This window comes from Seriola lalandi, unplaced genomic scaffold (assembly GCF_002814215.2).
Source record: "Seriola lalandi dorsalis isolate HSWRI2012SDOR001 ecotype SW California unplaced genomic scaffold, Sedor1 jcf7180002054855, whole genome shotgun sequence".
In the NCBI taxonomy this organism is placed as follows: Eukaryota; Metazoa; Chordata; class Actinopteri; order Carangiformes; family Carangidae; genus Seriola; species Seriola lalandi.
This window is the reverse complement of record NW_019525408.1, coordinates 1,112,402-1,130,650: the sequence shown is the minus strand read 5'-3', so window position 1 is coordinate 1,130,650 and position 18,249 is coordinate 1,112,402. Positions and strand designations below refer to the sequence as shown.

The 18,249-nt window shown below is 40.5% G+C and overlaps 1 protein-coding gene across 1 annotated transcript in view; it reads left to right on the top strand.

The window, feature by feature from the left end:
• Nucleotides 1-1,185: 1,185 nt before the first annotated feature.
• The window catches only part of kmt2cb (lysine (K)-specific methyltransferase 2Cb), a 60,687-nt gene continuing 43,623 nt past the window's right edge, over nt 1,186-18,249 (top strand). The window contains exons 1-10 of the mRNA XM_087179574.1: nt 1,186-2,010; nt 6,900-7,088; nt 11,864-11,952; nt 13,615-13,762; nt 14,507-14,713; nt 16,172-16,281; nt 16,427-16,536; nt 17,148-17,310; nt 17,494-17,665; nt 18,098-18,143. Coding sequence (XP_087035700.1) covers nt 6,901-7,088; nt 11,864-11,952; nt 13,615-13,762; nt 14,507-14,713; nt 16,172-16,281; nt 16,427-16,536; nt 17,148-17,310; nt 17,494-17,665; nt 18,098-18,143 — 1,233 coding nt within the window. The 5' untranslated portion in view covers nt 1,186-2,010; nt 6,900. The remainder of the gene's footprint in view (nt 2,011-6,899; nt 7,089-11,863; nt 11,953-13,614; nt 13,763-14,506; nt 14,714-16,171; nt 16,282-16,426; nt 16,537-17,147; nt 17,311-17,493; nt 17,666-18,097; nt 18,144-18,249) is intronic.

The window sequence follows — 18,249 nt, the reverse complement described above, 5'->3', positions numbered from 1 at the left end:
CTATTGCTTAAAATTTTGATTACAGAAACAAAGTGCTTCTTTGAAAAAGATGTCTTTGAAGGGATGAGCACCATTCTTCCAAAAGATCTTCATATTGATGTATTGACTGGCAGTGCCTGATCTGATTTAATCTGATGACTGTGAAGGCCATAGGAGAGATTCATGTTAATTTTTATACTTTATCAAAACAGTGACCTCTTGTGCCCTTTATGGAAGCATCTGCATATGTTGTGTTTCTGCACTTATTCAGATTTTCCTTTAATCTGTCACTCATCTGTATACAACTATTAGATTTGTTTGAATTGTCTCCAAATTATTATTAATTAAAATATAATAATAATAAAATGCAAACACTTTGTGTGTTTTGCGTTGTATGAGCCAGCAGGGGGAGCCCATAGTCTATAGGAAAGAGGTGCCAAGGTTTACCAGGTTTACCATTTAAAGGAATAGGGTTATGTTTATTTCCAGTTAATTTTCTGAGGGCTTCAGTCGAAGAGAATCAGTAAGTCGTGACGTAAAACGATCAAAAAAGAAAAATACACGTAAATACGAGATACCCACTGGTTCTATAAGATATTATGTACAGCCGCTGGAAGCCGACCCCTGGGGGCTTTTCCGAAATTTAACCCCTGCATGTACAGTATGTCGGCCTGTTTGCAGGCTACCTCTGCCATACACTTAATGCAATGCCTGCATCAGTGCAAAGACGAGTGTGTATGACAGAGAAACAAAGCAGGGAGGGAGACGTTGTGATGGGGTAGCCTCTGGAAGATGCATTTGGTCGTGGTCTATCTGAATGCATGGTATCTGTACTAGTCATAAACGACCACGGTGCATATTAAAGTTAATAATTTTTTTCTGTTTCCAGGCGGATGACAGCTGGAGTCACTACTGCTGTTGCTGCTGCCGGCGAAGATTTGCATGAACTGGAGCACCAACGGTTGACAATCCTCCTCCACCAACTCCAAAATCCAGGCTCCATCTCTTCGAACTCTCCCAAGCCATTATTTTATTTACTAAATGCCCATATCCCTCCGCAGGGTCAGAGAGTATTTTGAAGAAATTGTCAAATGGTTTGCGTGGTATTATTTTTATCATGTTGTCTTATCGATGTTGTTAAACGGTTGTCAGACTCACGAAACATCCCTTTCTCGACGAGTCACACCGATTTGAAAAGATTTGTGTGCCGTAGTTGTGGCAGTGGGAGGTGGATCTAGTTTTTGAAGAGCCTAGAGGGGCTGTGGTTCGGTGCCACTTATCATTAGATATGGCCACCGTTACAGAGTACGCTGAAGCGTCATCTTCAACTTAATTTTGTGATAATTCATAGTAAATTCACAGTTCGGCCAGTGTGGCAGGCGGAATATTGTTTTTGGCAAGCTAATGTTTGTTTTTACATGTCTAGGGAGGCGGTTGTTACTGCGTGGCAGGCTGGCTGCGAGAGTCTCCTAACTGGCCGCTTGGTCCCGCAGCTTGTCGCAGCTGAAGAAAATAGAACCAGTTGCCAACCAAGCGGTCGGCAACCAACATTTGCTTTGCGCGTCGCTGCACATTCGCTGAGGATTCACGTTTAAAGTTTCATTTACGAAGTATTGACTTTTGCAGCCGCTTGGATTTTGGCTTTGATTTGTTCATACGTTAATGGTAAAATTGTTGGCCGTAGACTTGGGTGGCTAACACCAACTAGCTATATAACCCTAACTCGTGCGACGACAGCTGTCATTGGAGAAAGGAAAGTGATCCCCCCAAATGCGTTTGCCAGTGAAGCGGTTTTCTGTTGGATTTACATCATCCGCCTTCCCATCAAATGGGCAAAGTTGGGAATAACATTGCAACGTTGGAATATAATGATATGCGTTATGCATTTCTGAGAACTGCGGTGTTGCTTCATTGGAGAGAGGCTAGCTAGCTCAGTTAGCTTGCTAGCTAGCTGGGTGATAAAAGTGCGACGTTTCATCTCCCAGTATTTTGGACATGAAGAGGATAATTCGCTATTCATAGGGCTGGAAGGTAAGCACCAATGAGAACTTCAATTGTTTTTCATGCAAGCTAGATTTGTTTGGCATTCAGCTTTTGAAGCAAAGCTGAGCCAACATTATCCACCTCCAGTCTGATGTTGGGGGTTTGTCGCCGCCTTGGCTTTCATGACTCAGACTATTAAACGGAACGGAACAGTGAATAGAACGATCCATGGGTGCTATATAATCAGTACTAGAAGGATAATATCATATGTTAATAGCTAAACATGATATATGAGCTCAATGGTCACACACAACTATCGTTAGTTTGTAACAAAAAGCAAAAATCAAAGCTTACGTCATTGTATAGTGTATCATTTTCACTTTTTGTGTAGCATTGTAGTTCCCCAGAACAGTTCCGTTTCGTTGAATAGACCGAGCCTTTGTGTGTGTTGGGCACAAATGCTCATCTTGCCTTGTACCCAGTGGGAAGTTGGCTAACGCATAGTGTGGTTAAGGCTACAAGATAAGTTTGCCATCATCCACAAGACTATTATATTGAACGTTAGCCGTGGGACAATGAAAGGCTGAAGCATTAATCTTTGGTGTTTTGGCGTAGGCGTTACAAGCCAGTGCGATGAGTTGGCCAACTAACTGCAACCATGGGTAACCTGTTTGCTGTGTGAACCTCTTTGAAAGTTTACTGGGAAATGTGTCTCAAATCTGAAATAAGTCTCCCATTGCCAGTTAAATATGAAAGATGGATCCATTTCTGTATGCATTTTCTGTCTAGACGATGTCAATGTTACTTTTGTCTGTGGTCGGCAAAGAAAAGGCGACAGAGTTCAACACAACAGGCTAGCTATCGTTAGCTGTATGCAACTGCTTTGTGCCCAGGCTTGAGTTAACAAAAGCTAACGTTAGCATGTCTACAATTGTGCCCATGGTGGTCGTGACTGCCTAGTAGTCACCAGATCCTAACCTCGGATGCCCTAACAATAATCGTTGTTCTCATCACTTTCAATTGAGGCTTACCTGGTTGTAAATCTGGTTATAAAATTGTCCTTATCTAACTAAATTTTCTACCTTGTGTTTTGGGGACAGTCTAAGTCCCTGTTTCTGATATAAGGATGTAAGCTCAGATTCATAATTTCTAGATAATTGCACTGACAATCTAACGGTTGTAATGACTAATATTTCTTGTGGAGTTTGGTGTTGTTGGACAGCCATCTGTGCACAGAGCCTGGAGGCTGGTGGAGTCCAATATAGACATTAAGAGAAAGAGAGAATTACCACAGATCGGCAGCAAAAGATGGTGTCATTTCCACAATATCGAAGATTACAAATTGAGACCTCTTCTGGCTCACTGAATAAAAATGCCTCTTTAATTGTTGAAATAAGTTCAGGGCACACAATGTCCTTCCAATCCACAGCTCATGACTAGCCACCAGTGCTAGTGATTTTAAATAACTGTTTAGTAGAATACCATGAGCTAAAAACAAGTTAATGTAATGTGGTGCTGAACAAACATATCGCCTCAGCAGTTATACTGCATCCCACAGATGTGCAATAAGCTACATTGCAAAGGTTACAGTGTAATGAGGCAAATTAGGTTTGCCATGGTTTACAAACTATTTTGCTGGTTTACTGAAAGTTGACTCATTCTAAATATTAGTCACAATGTAGTCTGATGCAATTACACTTTGGTAGAGAAAAACAAGTTAGAAAGAGTCTTGGATTTTTGCATCTACTTATAAAGAGGATCCATCAAAAATCATTACTGGTAAGTAAATACATGGTGCATTTGTTGTTTGGAACTAGTCTACTGGATGGATGAGGGGTGGTGCCTGGGATCATGTTTTGCCAAAATTAGTACTTTTTCTATCTTTCCCTAAGGTGTAAGCCTATCGGTAAACAAGTGAAAAATACATGTTTGGATCTCAGTTAGCTTTATCATAAAAGGTTTATTAGAGCATATTTTATTTTCACATCTGTCATACTGCATCACAGCCTGGTGACAAGACTTGGTTAACCATAAAGTCTCATGTTACTATTCAATCATGCATTAGAAGTCAAATAAAAAATGTAACAATTTTAGATATCATTATGATTCACTCTATTTAAAGCCCCTTCAGCAAGTTTTTTTCAAGACTGCAAAACAAAGTCACTGCAACAACCTGGGCTTATTAAGTAGTTATAACTAATGTGTTGGCAAACAGTCACCTACTCATATCATAGACACTCGTATATAGACACAAACCAACATGAGCATACCATTGGATGGTACTGATCATTCAGTCTTCTCTTGCCTTTCACCTGTTTTTTCCACTGAATTCTAAGAAACACAATCTTTAGCTTGCTAGATGCTCAATTTTCTTCACCAGCCAATTGTTAACTTTGTTCTTGTCTAAGGTGGTTATGTAGTGAAAGCAGCACAACGGCAACAGCTGCAGGCAATCATCACTGTCTGTGCTAAATGGGTTCTGATGTGAAATTAGTGCTTTGACAGTGCTCGCAGACCAATATGGAATCAATGGATTCATGCAAATAAGTCGCAAAAAAAGAGATTTGAAGCCTAAACAATCAGTTGCACGCAATATGGGAGCAAAAATGTGACCAGTCTGTTTTGTCAGATGCACATGAGATGGTCAATTAAAAAACACAGCTGAAATGCATCAACTTGGTGTTGGACCTTTGTCATAAAGGGCTGGGCAGGACACGATTTTCTTTTCTGAGTTTGTTTACTGGAAACAACCACTTACAATTTGATGTTTTGGGGCACACTCCACCCAAAACTATAAATTGGTGCAAATCTTAATTTATATAAACTTTTATTTATCATGTAACAGTTTAGCTCTCAGTGATGAACAAAATACTTGTGCTTACAGCACAAAGTCTTAACTGCGCTGCCTTGTTGAGCGGAAGTTGATGTTCACAAGACACTGACCAAGTACACATTTCAAAGCAGCTTGCTCAGCACATAAACAGAAAACATACAGACAGGTGACAAATTAAAAGAAAAACCTTTTTGTAAATGGGTTTAGAAACATAACAAACACAGAGGCTTTCATACAGGGCAAAGGGTAGGGCACAAAACGATGTACCCTTTATACTTACCGCACTTAAAACCAATCGAACACCATCATCAAATTGCTTAATGAAGGAATGTGAAAGAATGAAAGAATCGCGCCAGTTCAGTTACAGAGACTCATAGAATCCATGCCAAGATGAACTGAAGCTGCTATGGCAGCATTTGATGGCCCAACACCTTATTAAGGCAGTTAATATTAGTTTTTCCTTTTAATTTGGGACCTATTGTTGGGTTTTAGTTGCAGTGGTGAGTTTTTCACAGTGCAATTGAATTGCATAAAATACTGTCAGAAATCCAAGGGAAAATCCAGTGTGTCAACATTAGGATGTGGTTGCAGTACTTGGTTTGCAGGATGGGTTTCCCACCAGCTATAGATTCAGTGGCTAAATTATAAGATTTTAATAAAGTTTTGTTTTTTGTTTAAAATACAAGAACTCACTCATTTGGTCAATAACAATACTTCATCACAATAACTCTGCTGTAAAGCATAGAGCATGTGTCATTTGTGAGATACGACAATCATACTGACAAAACAGGATGGTCAGAAAAATACAAGCTTTTCCTTAATTTTACTTTTTCCCCCCCCCATAACACCTAAAGGAAGAAAGGCCTCCCCCTATTTTAGACATACGATCAGACTAGGGCATGTGAGAGGTGCAGAGTGGCATGATTGTGCCAGGAGTGTAAAGTGGGTATGTCATCCCATGAAAAAACTGTATTGACGTATAATGCAAATACATTTTTTGTCTGGCTTTATTTGTGTGTTTGCCTGCTGGAGTGTTGATGCAAGCAGCCAATGGACATTTTCACTTAATTTCAATCACAATGCCATATGGCAGTCCTTCTTTCTGGTTTTGCAACATTATCCACAATGGCCAAAGATATGATACGGATGGTATAGAAAATGTTTGCATTTTACAAATTTTTGTTATCATGTTTTTATTTCACCCAACCATGGTTTGCACAACTTTAAGTAAATATTCAGCTTACCATTGTTTTTCCAGTGCACTCTTGGGCCACCTCTAAATTTCACTTCACATTGTAAAATGCAGCTAAAGGGTAGCATTCACCATATGTACCATTGAGTGGTTTGTAGTGGGTTTTCTTTTAGTGGGTGGGTTGCAGCAAAATAGAAAACCTGGAGCAGCTGGATGTGGAGTGATTGCAGAAAGCTTCGAGAAAGAGGTGGAATTGCTGCCCCTCCACTTTGCTCACATTGGTCGAACGCTAAGCTGATGAACATTTCTCTGCTCAGAGTTGAACATTTTTCAACTTTAAGTGCACAGGATTTTTCTGCAAGAAATGCAGGAATTGCAGGTTGGATAAAAGGTAATGCACCATGGGCATAGAAACAGCATTCAAGATGCTTCAAACCCAGCAAATGAGATCACTAAGGTCTTCACTGCCAAGATGGATGCCCAGGGAGTTTTAGCCTGGTGACACAGGATCAAGTAGAACTAAGAAAAGTATAAAGTTTTGGGGAAATTTATCAGAAATGATTTCCAGCAAAGTGCACATTATCAAATATAAGCTAGTGAACAGGCTACAGTCTACCTCAACTCTTCATTTAGAGTTAAAGAGTTAAATATGCTTGAAAATATATTGACATCTGGATAGCTCAGTGAAAGAAGTTGCAACCCAGGTTCGTTCTCCCACCATTAAGGGTTTGAATTTTCCCATGAAATGTCATCTTTTTCCTATTCATTCTTTTTAGGAATATCAAATCAAATGGGGTGAAAATCAGCACCTACTTTACCTCTTCGTGTTTAAATAGTTGAGCTAATTTTCCAAGCTTATGTTACCTGCCATTGAAACACCTATCATGATCTTTCTTACCATTTTTTTTTTAGAATGTCATCAGAGGATAAGACTGTGGAGCCCTCTGACCAGGGACCCTCACCGCCCTCCAGCAGTGTAGGGGCCACGTCCACAGGAAGTCCTGCCCACGCAGACAAGCGACCACGTGGCAGGCCACGCAAGGATGCTGCTGCCATCCTACCCCAGGCACCACCCTCATCCACGCCTAAGAACAGAAAGAAGTAGGTTTTTACCTCAACAAGGAAATTATTTTGTATTTTTATGGCAGAGGGAATTATCATTCCTTGAATTAGTAGGACTTTGTTGTGCTGCTAAAATAATGTGAATTTAAAAAAATATATATATATATATATATATATATCTCAGTAATTTTCCAGTTGCCAGGTGTCAGGCCCATTACACTTTGTCCCCATATTTAGGGTTGTCCATTTGATATAGAAGTAGACAGTAGTGCGTTTGACGCATTGAGATGGCCATTCATGTATGGAGCCATGAAAACACTCCCTTGGGAATGACATTTTAAAATTTTTCCTTCTTAAAAGTTCACCATTCTTGAGTGTGAAACAAGATTGACCCGGGCACATAACCCAAAAACCAATATGGGACAGCTGTCTGTTTAAATTATGTATCAAAACATTTCAAACAAAGTTATGGCCACAATTCTACATCAGCTCAGGAGGTATCGTATATTAGATTAACCTTAGTAATCCTGAACAAATTTGGGTTGAATGGACTACAAACAAGCTTTTACAAAATCTATGATCTAGAAAATTTAGAACACCTTATCATGTGTCTTTTCTTATTGGCAGATTTATTTATCTGTCCTCAATTACTATAGCTCATTGTCTACATTTCTGAGAACTAGTGTAACATGGATTAGTATACAGTATGTGGCAAATTTATGGTGTTCTTGGTGGAATACAGAATATTTGTTGGTGTTTCTAGCATTGCCTGGTCCTGCCCAGGTCATTTAGCTGGCAGCAGGTTTTTTGGTAGGAATTATGGTTTAAAGTCCTTCTGATATAGGGTTTATTACAGTTCCACTGCAGCTCTAGGTAACACCAACAGAAATTTCTTATGAGGCATTGTACAAGATACCTGGGTTCTTTGTGACTCCCATAGCAACATATAATGCAGCTTAGAGCTGCTCTGTTATAAAATGCCCGCAAGGTTCTTAACTCTCTCCTCAGTCTGTCCTCTCAATCAATCTTAATACCCTGCCTCCCAATGGATCGTTTAATCTGCAAGCATCCAGATGATGCGTTAATGCCACAGTGGAAGGATGACCTGGGACAGACTTGAATTGCATCATGTTGATGAACAGGTCAAGAACAAACCATCAGCAGAAATGTGCTCCTCATGTGGTTCTTTATGTTGTTGTTATGGTCAGTGTTGTTGTGGCCAGAATTAAGACTGTAGGTGCTTGTGTAAAAACAGGTTTGTGATAAGGCTGTAGATTAAAATGCTGAAATGGTTATCACAGTTACTGAGCCCATATCGACAAATATGTATCTAATCTCAGATTCATTGAATTTGAAACACAGCACCTCCAGAAAGCTCAATAGTCCTCTACCTCCACCAACTCTCAACAATGATCAGAGCTTTGTGGATGGACCTCAGGTTGTACCTCCTGTGGGCTTTCAGCTATTTCAATACACCCTAATATCTAATAAAAATGCTCATAAAAATAAAAGGCAAATGCATGGCCCTGTTTTAAAACTACCTGTTTGGCAGATTAGGGACCAAACTACACTATTATGGGACACACTATGCTCAATCACAACATTCTCTCAGTTTTGTGTTCAGACAAACTGGCTGCCTCTTCTAATGGATATAAGCAATATGTATAAATAAATATTAAAATTACCAGTGTTAAGTGTTGTAAAAGCCAGTTTGCCTGTGACAAAGGAAGATGTGTCATAAATTGCTCTGCTAGACCTGGTTGTTGGAATTTACTCGATTTGCCCACGCTCCATCTGCTATTCAGTCCATTTCAGAATGGCATTGATCCGTGTCAGGTTTTCCAGGCAGCAGTCTGCTGGCTGGGACTACTTACCATGGCATTATTTTCACCTTTTCTTTTTTTTTCCTCTCTCTCCCTGTGGTGGGACTATGGAGGGAGGGGAGGGGAAGGGGGTAAGTTGTGCAGGGTATGGGGTTGAATGTTAGTCTTGAGCATTTGTCAGTGAAATAACTGGCTGTCTCAGTGCTGAAATGTGATGGCTTTAGCGTAGTTATATGTAATTACAGTTGAATGTTGTGTAGCTGTCTATGTAAAGAGGTCACCACCAACTACTTTGTCTGTATACACTAGATTGTGGTCATAGATGAAAATGTCACACACAGCTACTTCAATGTCATTAGTTATAGACAGTAATAATGTTTGCTATGTAAATGTAAAGGAAAGCCTGTGATACAGAAGGTGTGGTAAGTATATGGCTGAAAGATGTAAAAGGCTTGTTATTCTGCTGCAGTGGTAAACATTTTTAGCTTGGTCCTGGTACGTAGCTGTCTGACCTGCTTACATATGCTTATCAGGTGCAGTACAGTTTTGAAAATGTACATAATTGCAGTCTTCATTGATTTTATTTTTTACACTGTTCAAGCTCCTTGTCTCATAATCAGTAGCACATTGAACAAAGACCTTCAATAGTTTAATGAGAAATTTAATGAGAGTTGATTTTGTCAAATTTTGCATCTAAGATTTATTACAAAGCAACTGTATATTGATAAGTTGTTTTTGATTCTTTTGCTTGTTAGTGCAGATGTTTCACATAACTGATTTGTCGCAGTTGTTTTTCTAGGTCTATTTTTCTAATATCACATTCAGTCATCAATTATAATTAATTGTGGAAAAAAAAAATCCTGTTCCTCATGACGATTGTGTAAATTCAGATTCTGTCATGTGCAATTCTCAGTGTGATCCAAAAGCTGCAAGACAGCCCATATTTGGCTCAACAACATGAAAAGAGCTCTCTGTTAAGATTTGATCGTTTGTTTCCACCTTATTAGCATATTTATGTTTGACTCATGCTTACAGGTAATTATGTGTTTAGCCAAGGTTTGTTAGAGGCCTCTTCTATCATTCTTGGGTTTTTGGGTTGCTCCTTATCTTGACATGGAAGTCATTAAGAGGGAGGGGTTGATTTGGCATCCAGCCATTTGTGATTTTTCTCTCCAGTGGCATTGAAAATTACCACCACCCCCCCTTGCCCACAACATCATTACTTGACGTTGCTATTTAATTTGTATCCATGACAATTATCCCCTCCACATGGCGCTTCCAAGATTTGGTTAACATAGCTCCCATTGGAGGATGCTGACGCTAAGAGATCTCTCCGTACTGTATGGGCTGGTGTATGTGCATCTGTACGAGTTGTCACACAGGAATATGGTTGGAAATGTGAACGTTTTCATTTTAACAAAAGACACTTAAGTTCTCAAAAGAAAGTGAAATGTTATTTAAACACAATTAGCTGCCCAAGAACTTTGCCCAAATAAAATAGTCTATAATCCAAAACATTTTCATTTATATCAGGAACTATTTAATAAAGAATAAATATTAGATCACAAATCTGAAAAAAACAGTGATCGAGTTGAGTAAAGCTTTTCATGACAGTGTCTTCACTTTGTTTTAACGCCATTATGTATATAAAGCAGTATCATTACTTCAGACATGTAAAATGCATCATAGTAATAAATTGTTTGTCTTTAAAGACAAGGTTGCAGGGCAGTGATAAATTGTATCTTATAATCTCAGCTTGGCCCTTCTAAAAATGACTGAATATAATTTATTATTATTTATTATTAATTACTTTGCATTAGTCAGTGGAAAATTAACTAGAGCACTGACCTTTTCACAAAGCTGCAGTGCTGAAAACAACCAGCACTGTATTACTGATGTATGTACAAACCCAGCTGTGATGTTTTTTTTTTGTCATACCTCAAGTAGTAGCTGTTTATTACAAAAGATAATGTGTGTGTGTGTGTGTGTGTGTTTTTATTGGCTGATATGCTCATGTATTCAGAAATGTATCTTAAGTATGTGTAATCATGGTAATTCTGTTCTCTTTCCTTATTATTAGAACAGTAGTTACCTATCCATGGACTTCCCCTTTTCCCTTTAAACACCATAATAATCAAATGTGTCAGTATGAAAGGAGAATGAATTTTGGTGGAATTTGCTTTCAGTCTCATAAACAATTGTTCCCTTTAGTTTTAGTTTTGAAATGATAACAAAAAACACTAAAACATAGTCAGAAACATGATTTAAACAATTGTGTTGTCCTCTGTGTCATTGGTTTCATCCAAAGCTTCAATCAATAATGCCCATTTATATTCTTATGTGATATACATGCAGCTCTTGATTGCTCAAATAATCCTGAGCATATGACTGTTGAAAACTCGAAACATGACTCATTCACATTCATGATGAGATATTTGTTTGTGTACTCCTAAATTACAGAGCTATTATCACATAATAAGTGATGTCTGTGTTCTGATTTGAAATTCAATAAGAGCATGTTCAGTTAGACTCTAATGAGTTGTTATTCCTCAAGGGAAATGATAAAGGTACTTGTTCCAAGTTGCGCTGAAGATGAACACGAGGGTCTTAATTTTGGCGTTACGAGCAGCAATACATTTTGATTGGTTTGTGGATTGCGTTACATGAATGCCACAGTGTCTCTTTATTTTAGCTCCCAGTTACCTGAATGTTTAGAGCAGAGTTATCCAAACTGGCCATCTTCCATCTTTAAAATCCATGTACAACTAGTCTGTATTGAGCCACCCCCCATCCCCACCCCCAATCTATTGCCCTACTGCCTTGCCCAGCGGCTTGAGTGCCTCCATTAAAAATCAGTGACAGCTGTGATTATATTTAACTAATTTATGACCGCATCGCTACCCCCTCTCTTGAGACGAACCCAGACACTTTTCCTTGTGTTTTTCTTTTCACTTCCTCTGTTTATTTGTTTGTTTTTCTTCCTCACCCTAGGGGTCGCACCAGAGGGAGAGTTGTTGTGGATGAGGAGGACAGCATGGATGGGACTGAGATAACAGAGTCCGTAGGCCCTCAGGACACAGGTGAGACTCTGCGATGCTCTTTTTTGATCCATTATGTACATGTTGGTTCTGTTGGGAGTGATATAAGACTTGAACTTGCACATCCAGGCAGCCTCATGCAGAGAGTGCTTCAGAGGATATTTCGGTAAAGGTAAAGGAGTCTCCCTCTCCTGGAAAAGAATAGATGAGAGCTTTTTTCTTGGCACCTCATGCTTCTACTTCAGGGCTATAATTGAAAGGGTTTAGCTTGAGCTGTGAAGCTGCAGTGGGTGTGTTTTTTTTTTTTTCACCCCTTACTGCTTCCATCTCTCCTCCTGCTCTGAGATTGGCATTGAGGTGCAGTGGGAAAGAGCCCAAGGCTAATGCCCTCTAAAAGCTTTTTAAAATCCCATCAGTCTCTCCAGACCCATTTATGTGCTTTTTTTTTATGTGTACATCACATCATGTGACCATGCCTCCCATTCTCATACATCTCAGTGCTGCCCTGTTGCTGTGGTGGAGATATTGGGGAATCAAATTCTGCCAGTGGCTAGCTTTTCTTTTATTAGTTGTAGTTTACCTTATACCAACAACAGCCAATTTTTATGAGTTTTAAAACATATGGTTAAAAAAAATCCATAATGAAAGAACCCATTATTGGGTTTTGTCTTTTAGGCTACTCCCTTGTCCACTTAAACCCCAGTGGTTACCTCAATGGCTCTCTCTGCCTCCAGGCTTTTGGCAAAATGAAATCTACGATTCTATATGGTATTGTCCCTAAAGTGATATTTGGGCAGCTGAGGTCAAGCAGAAAATATCTGTGTTCTGTTCTGATTTTTCTGTTTAAAAATCCTGAAATTATTGGTAACCACATATTCAAACACATTTTTACATTGAAAGTTTTAGCATAGTGACATATTAAATGCTTAATCACAATATTGTTAAATATTAGGCTATAAAAACAAAGGTTACATCCCTCACTCATATGCCAAGACTGTAAGAAGCCTTTCACAGGTAGATTTGGTTATTAGGAGGTAATGAGCTTGAATTTGTCCTTGTGTAATTCCACTGGATGACACTGAATCATTACGGTATTAGCCTAATTACATCGCAATGTAATGTTAATAAAAATGTTACATTGCCCAAAGTCTAAGTGAGCGGTACTTTTGGGAGTTGTTTTGCCTGATTAGTATGGTGAACTTGGCCTTTTTTGTAATTTAGATCAAAAGCACTCATGATAGCAACAAAATTGAGTTGAGTTGTATTTCAGGCAAAATATTCCCCATTAATATTAAACCTCACTTCTTGAGACATTTTGGCAGCCATAATTCTTGTTTTTTTTCCATGCCTCTGTTGTTATTACTATTCTGTACCAGAGCTTGATGTTCCCAGTGGGTTTACCGTAATCAGTGCTTGAGCATATGGTCCCCATATTTTACCATCCTTCTCACTAATAAAGGCTGTGTTTTTGACCTGGAGGTAACTGACTAGAATGCAGTCAACCTGCCCTATGACAGCTTGTATCAGCCAGAAGCTGCATGCTGATTTTACAGTAATAATTGGCAATGAATTGAAGAGCAACTAATGGCATAGAGGCAAGTGTGGAGTGGGTTGTAATACTCACTGATCTACTGGGGGGGGGGTGTAATGCTTCATAAATTGTTTACTGACGAACTGATCATTTAATTTTTTTGTTGTCATCAGAAACACAAATCCAGCCAGTGGAAACTGTGGAAGTGGTGGCCAGTGAGGTGCCAGAGGAGGACAAGCCCTCTTCCCCTCTGGCCCAGAGCCCTCCAGCCGAGAGTTCAGCAGGACCATCTGTCTCAGCGAGTAGAGAAGTCAAAAGCAGGTTAGAAACACTAAACTTCCGCCGGACCACAGTTAAATGAGAAATGAAGAGTCTTGAGAGTGCTTTTAAAAAAGTGTTTATATGAATGGCTACATGAACAGGCACTGGTATGCAATTATGCATTTGTGTCCAGCAATGTGGCATGCTGTTTGCTTTGCTCTGTGCACATGCATGGATGGATTCAAATGGAGTCATCAGCTGGTTAAGGCAGCACTCTCTTCCCAGGTGCCACTCTGTTAAAGGTTATAATCAATCTTCTGGCCTGTCTCTGCTATTGATGTTTGTGATGGAGGGCAGACCAGCAGCTTCCTAGGGGATCCTATTAACAAGGCCATCTTATCACTTACAAATGTGATAAATATTTACCGCACGTTTTATTTCTCAACTTTCCATCTCTTGACTACTATTCTATTTAGTCTATTTACCACTCTTCTCTAAAAAGCCTTTCTCACATGGAATACGCAACATTTCCATGACCAGTAATGCGTGTAAGGTGATGGTCTTTGTTTCCAACTCAGGTCTTTCACAAAAAAAAATCATCCTGAATTAACTCCTTTATGTGGTTAAAATTAAGCGTTTGCCTCACAAACATAAGCGTTGTGTGTTTATATGTCTGTTGTGCCCAGACAGTCCTAATGCCATAAAAAGGGGGCCTTAATTCATGGTGACATGCATGGCACTGTATTAAGTCACAGTAGGTATATATAATTAAACACCCCCTACCACCCATTTTCTTTGTTTCAGTGAGCGACTCTGTGCCTTCTGTTACTGCGGTGGCCGTAGCCTACTGGGTCAGGGGGATCTGCAAGTATTCTGCACCACGCCTCAGTTTGAAGCACTATTCAGCCACAAGGGTGGAGGAGGCTCGACGAGTGATAGCATTGATGGTGATAAAACCACTCAGCCAAAAATGACTGGAGAGACCACCTCAGGACCGAGGGAAAAGACAAAGTAAGTAGGCTTGGCTGACAGTGTTGTCACAAATGGTTTGGCTGTCAGTGTTGATCAGGACAGCAAAGTTGTCTGTGGTGTCTCCCTGTAGGAAGTTAATGAGCTGCATGAAATCAGAATTTGCTTATGGCCTCACTTCACTGATTGTTTGGTTGTCCTGAGTTCCTGTACAAGCTTAACGCTGGTTGGGAAATAGCAGACGCTGTGGGGAAGTCTTACTAGTGGCAAAAAATTACTTTGGCTTTATGTTGGGTGAAAATCCTCTTTAAAATGGTAATAAACTTGTTAATAAATGCCCACAATTTTACATACAAATTCACTCGTTCACACAATCACCTACCACACCTACACAGACTGCACAAGCCAACGGGCATCCCTCAGTTAGCAGGTTGTGTTGTGATCCTACATTTGAAGGCTAAATTATCACCTTGCATTAGCGGGCATACTATCTGTCAGTGCCCTGAGCTCAGGGATGCCACATCAGGTGACATGAATCTCTCCTCTGTGTGTCTGCGTGAGTGTATGTCTGCGTTTGTGTCTGCGTGTGCGTGCGTGCATGAGCGCTTGCATGCGTGCACACTGTGCCAACAAAGGACCCTCCTCGGACACTTTTTGGCCAGCTGCCTAATTTGTTTTGGTCCTTTGGAACCAATTGGGTGTCTCTCTGGGCTCCCAGTGACGTAATCGGCAGTGTGAGCAGTACGGGTCTGGCAGCAGGCCAAGCCAACCAGTAGCTGTTGTGTTGTTGCTGTGCGATTGGTCATTGGGGCCAGCCCTCGGTTGAGCCACGCAATGGCAGAGTAGGGAGCCCAGGGCAGGGGGAGAAATTATATATTGATTTGTCAGAGAAGCAGTGATGGTGGACAAAGGGGAAAACTGTGGAAATGTGAGGAGGTGGGAGAAGATCATTTCATAATTGGTGATGAAACTTTGGCTCTAAACAACAAGCTGTCAGGGCTATTTGTCATGTTTGTGCCATCATGCTTCCAGAAGCCAGTCTCTTGATTTTGGCCGTTGGTTTGTTTACTGGAACTTAGGTCCTTTTTAAATGCTAATGCTCCCTCTCCACATTTTCCGCATGCTATGCGGCTCACTAGTTCAAGCCAGGGACTCAGAGAAACACATCCTTTTCAACAGATTTTATGAGACAGAACAGCCAGCCTCTTGTGCACACGCCAAACAAGATGGCCCTCTTCCTCCTCCTCCTCTCCCTCCTCCCCCACAGCTTTTTATTTGCTCTCTAACATTTTTCCCCCAGCTCATTCTCTCTGTCTTCATCTCTCTGCTTTAGTAAAAACTGCACATCGTCCTCTACCCTTTATTTCTCTGGTTTCGATTCATTTTTAAGTTGATTCATTCTGTCCATCTCTTGCGTAGCAAATCTTTTAGCTGTCTTCTTCTTTAAAAAAAAAACCTGTGCTGCCCTGTTTTCTTTGCTAACCTTCTCCTTTGTTTCAGCGGGTCTGAAAGCTGCGAGGAAGAACCAGACCCAGCCAGTCGATTTTGGGATGAGCTTTCTCATGTCGGCCTTCCACAAGATCTTAAAGTCCAGTCTGTCTTTGAGTCAGGTAATACCAACAAACCTTTATGGAGAGTTAACATTTAGATAAGTTTGCATCATCTTTAAATGCTTTATATGTTGATGTGAGTTTAGAGATATTAATTTGACTCTGACTCTTTCATTGTCACATCTTTTATGTTTTGAAATTTCAGGGCAATGCTGGGCACATCAGAGTTGTGCCTTGTGGTCCGAAGGTGTTTGTGAGGGCGAGGGACAATCTCTGCTTAATGTGGACAGAGCCATTGACTCAGGGAGCACAAAGGTGAGTCAGGGAAGAACATCCATGGACTAATAGGTGTTAACACCATCTTAATGTGTTGGGGCAGAAGGGAGGGTCTGCCTCAGTGAGGCACAGCAAAGCTGATGGATCAGACTGGCTGGTAAAGGTCGGCCCGGCAGCGTGGATCTCTCAGCTGTGAAATGGAAAAGGTCACGCCACTCAACAGGGCTGAGCTCTCATGGCAGCTTAGCTCCTAGCGTTAGCGGTGGCACAGCTCACAGCTCTCCGATTGCGTTTGCAGCCCATTGGTCGTGTAGCCCATCAGTGAGTCTTCTACTTCATCTCCAGAGTGGCTATTAGTGCACACTCGTAGAACTGAGAGAAATATGGGTTGTATGAGGATCTGTCAGCGGTCTGATCGTCAGGGGATCAAAACAGGGGTTTAAACAGGGGTCTTGATCCTGAGCTGAGAAACCAGATGACCATTTTTTCCAAAGAGACATTAAAGGATAAAGGACTTGCCATAAGATAAGTCACTCATAAAAAATGCTGTGGGCATGAGTTTGTTGTTCCCTTGGGGTTTTTTTTATTATTCATTTTAGATGAGGACAAAGACATTTTGGACTTATTTTGTGATGTCTCTCTTTCTGCAGCACTGTGCATACTGTAAGCGCCTTGGAGCATCCATTAAGTGCTGTGCTGAAGGATGTGCTCAACTTTACCATTACCCCTGTGCGGGGGCAGCTGGGACCTTTCAGGATATCAGGAGTCTCTCGCTCCTCTGCCCAGAACACATTGAATTGGCCATTCACAAATGTAAGTTGGGTAAAGATGGGGTTGGAGAGTGGGGGAATTGGGTACACTAAATTGAATTTAAAAGCTATGGTAAAAATAACTTAGAGATTTGATTCATTGTATCAACTTCACTGTTTGCAATAAGTTTATCTCCCATATTTCCCCCACTCAAAGCCTGTCTCTGTTTCATTTTCCTGCCCATAGTTGTAGATGATGTAAATTGCGCACTATGCGATAGCCCGGGGGACCTACTGGACCAGCTCTTCTGCACCAGTTGTGGTCAGCATTACCATGGGATGTGCCTGGACATGGCCGTGACCCCTCTAAGGAGGGCAGGTTGGCAGTGCCCTGAGTGCAAAATCTGCCAGACATGCAAGTGAGTCACCTTCCTGACCCCTAAATAATGTATCTCCTACTGAATGTTTTTCTACTGTTTTCTATCTTTCTCTGTTCTTCCTACTAATTTTCTCAGTAGCTGCCGGGCATGATGATCACTGCTGGTTTGTTTACTTCCGAGGTTTGTGAGCAGCTAACTGGATGTTGTACCCTGAAGCTCTGTCTTATAACCTCTGACCTTATATAAACAGCACGGATCTGTTAGCAACCAGGCCTGTTTGCTTTAGGTGAACATTGTCCATCGATCTTTCAGTTTCATATTTACATAGAAACCCTAGTACTGCATGATGTTATTGGATAGCATGGTATTTTTCAAGATGAGATGGGGTTCACAATATTTTGTCACAAACTGTGATGGATGGATGGGAATACAGACTGGTTCCAAATTGTCTGATTCCTTTGAATGGTTTAGATGTGACAACACGCACAACATGGCTTTTATTGTGGTTACACCAATGGTAAATCTTGCCAATATTTACTGAAGTGAAAATAATTGAAATGACATCCAGTGTTGGCCAGAAAAAAAGTCAGGCACTCTCTCTTTTTTTTTTTTTTTTTTCTCAA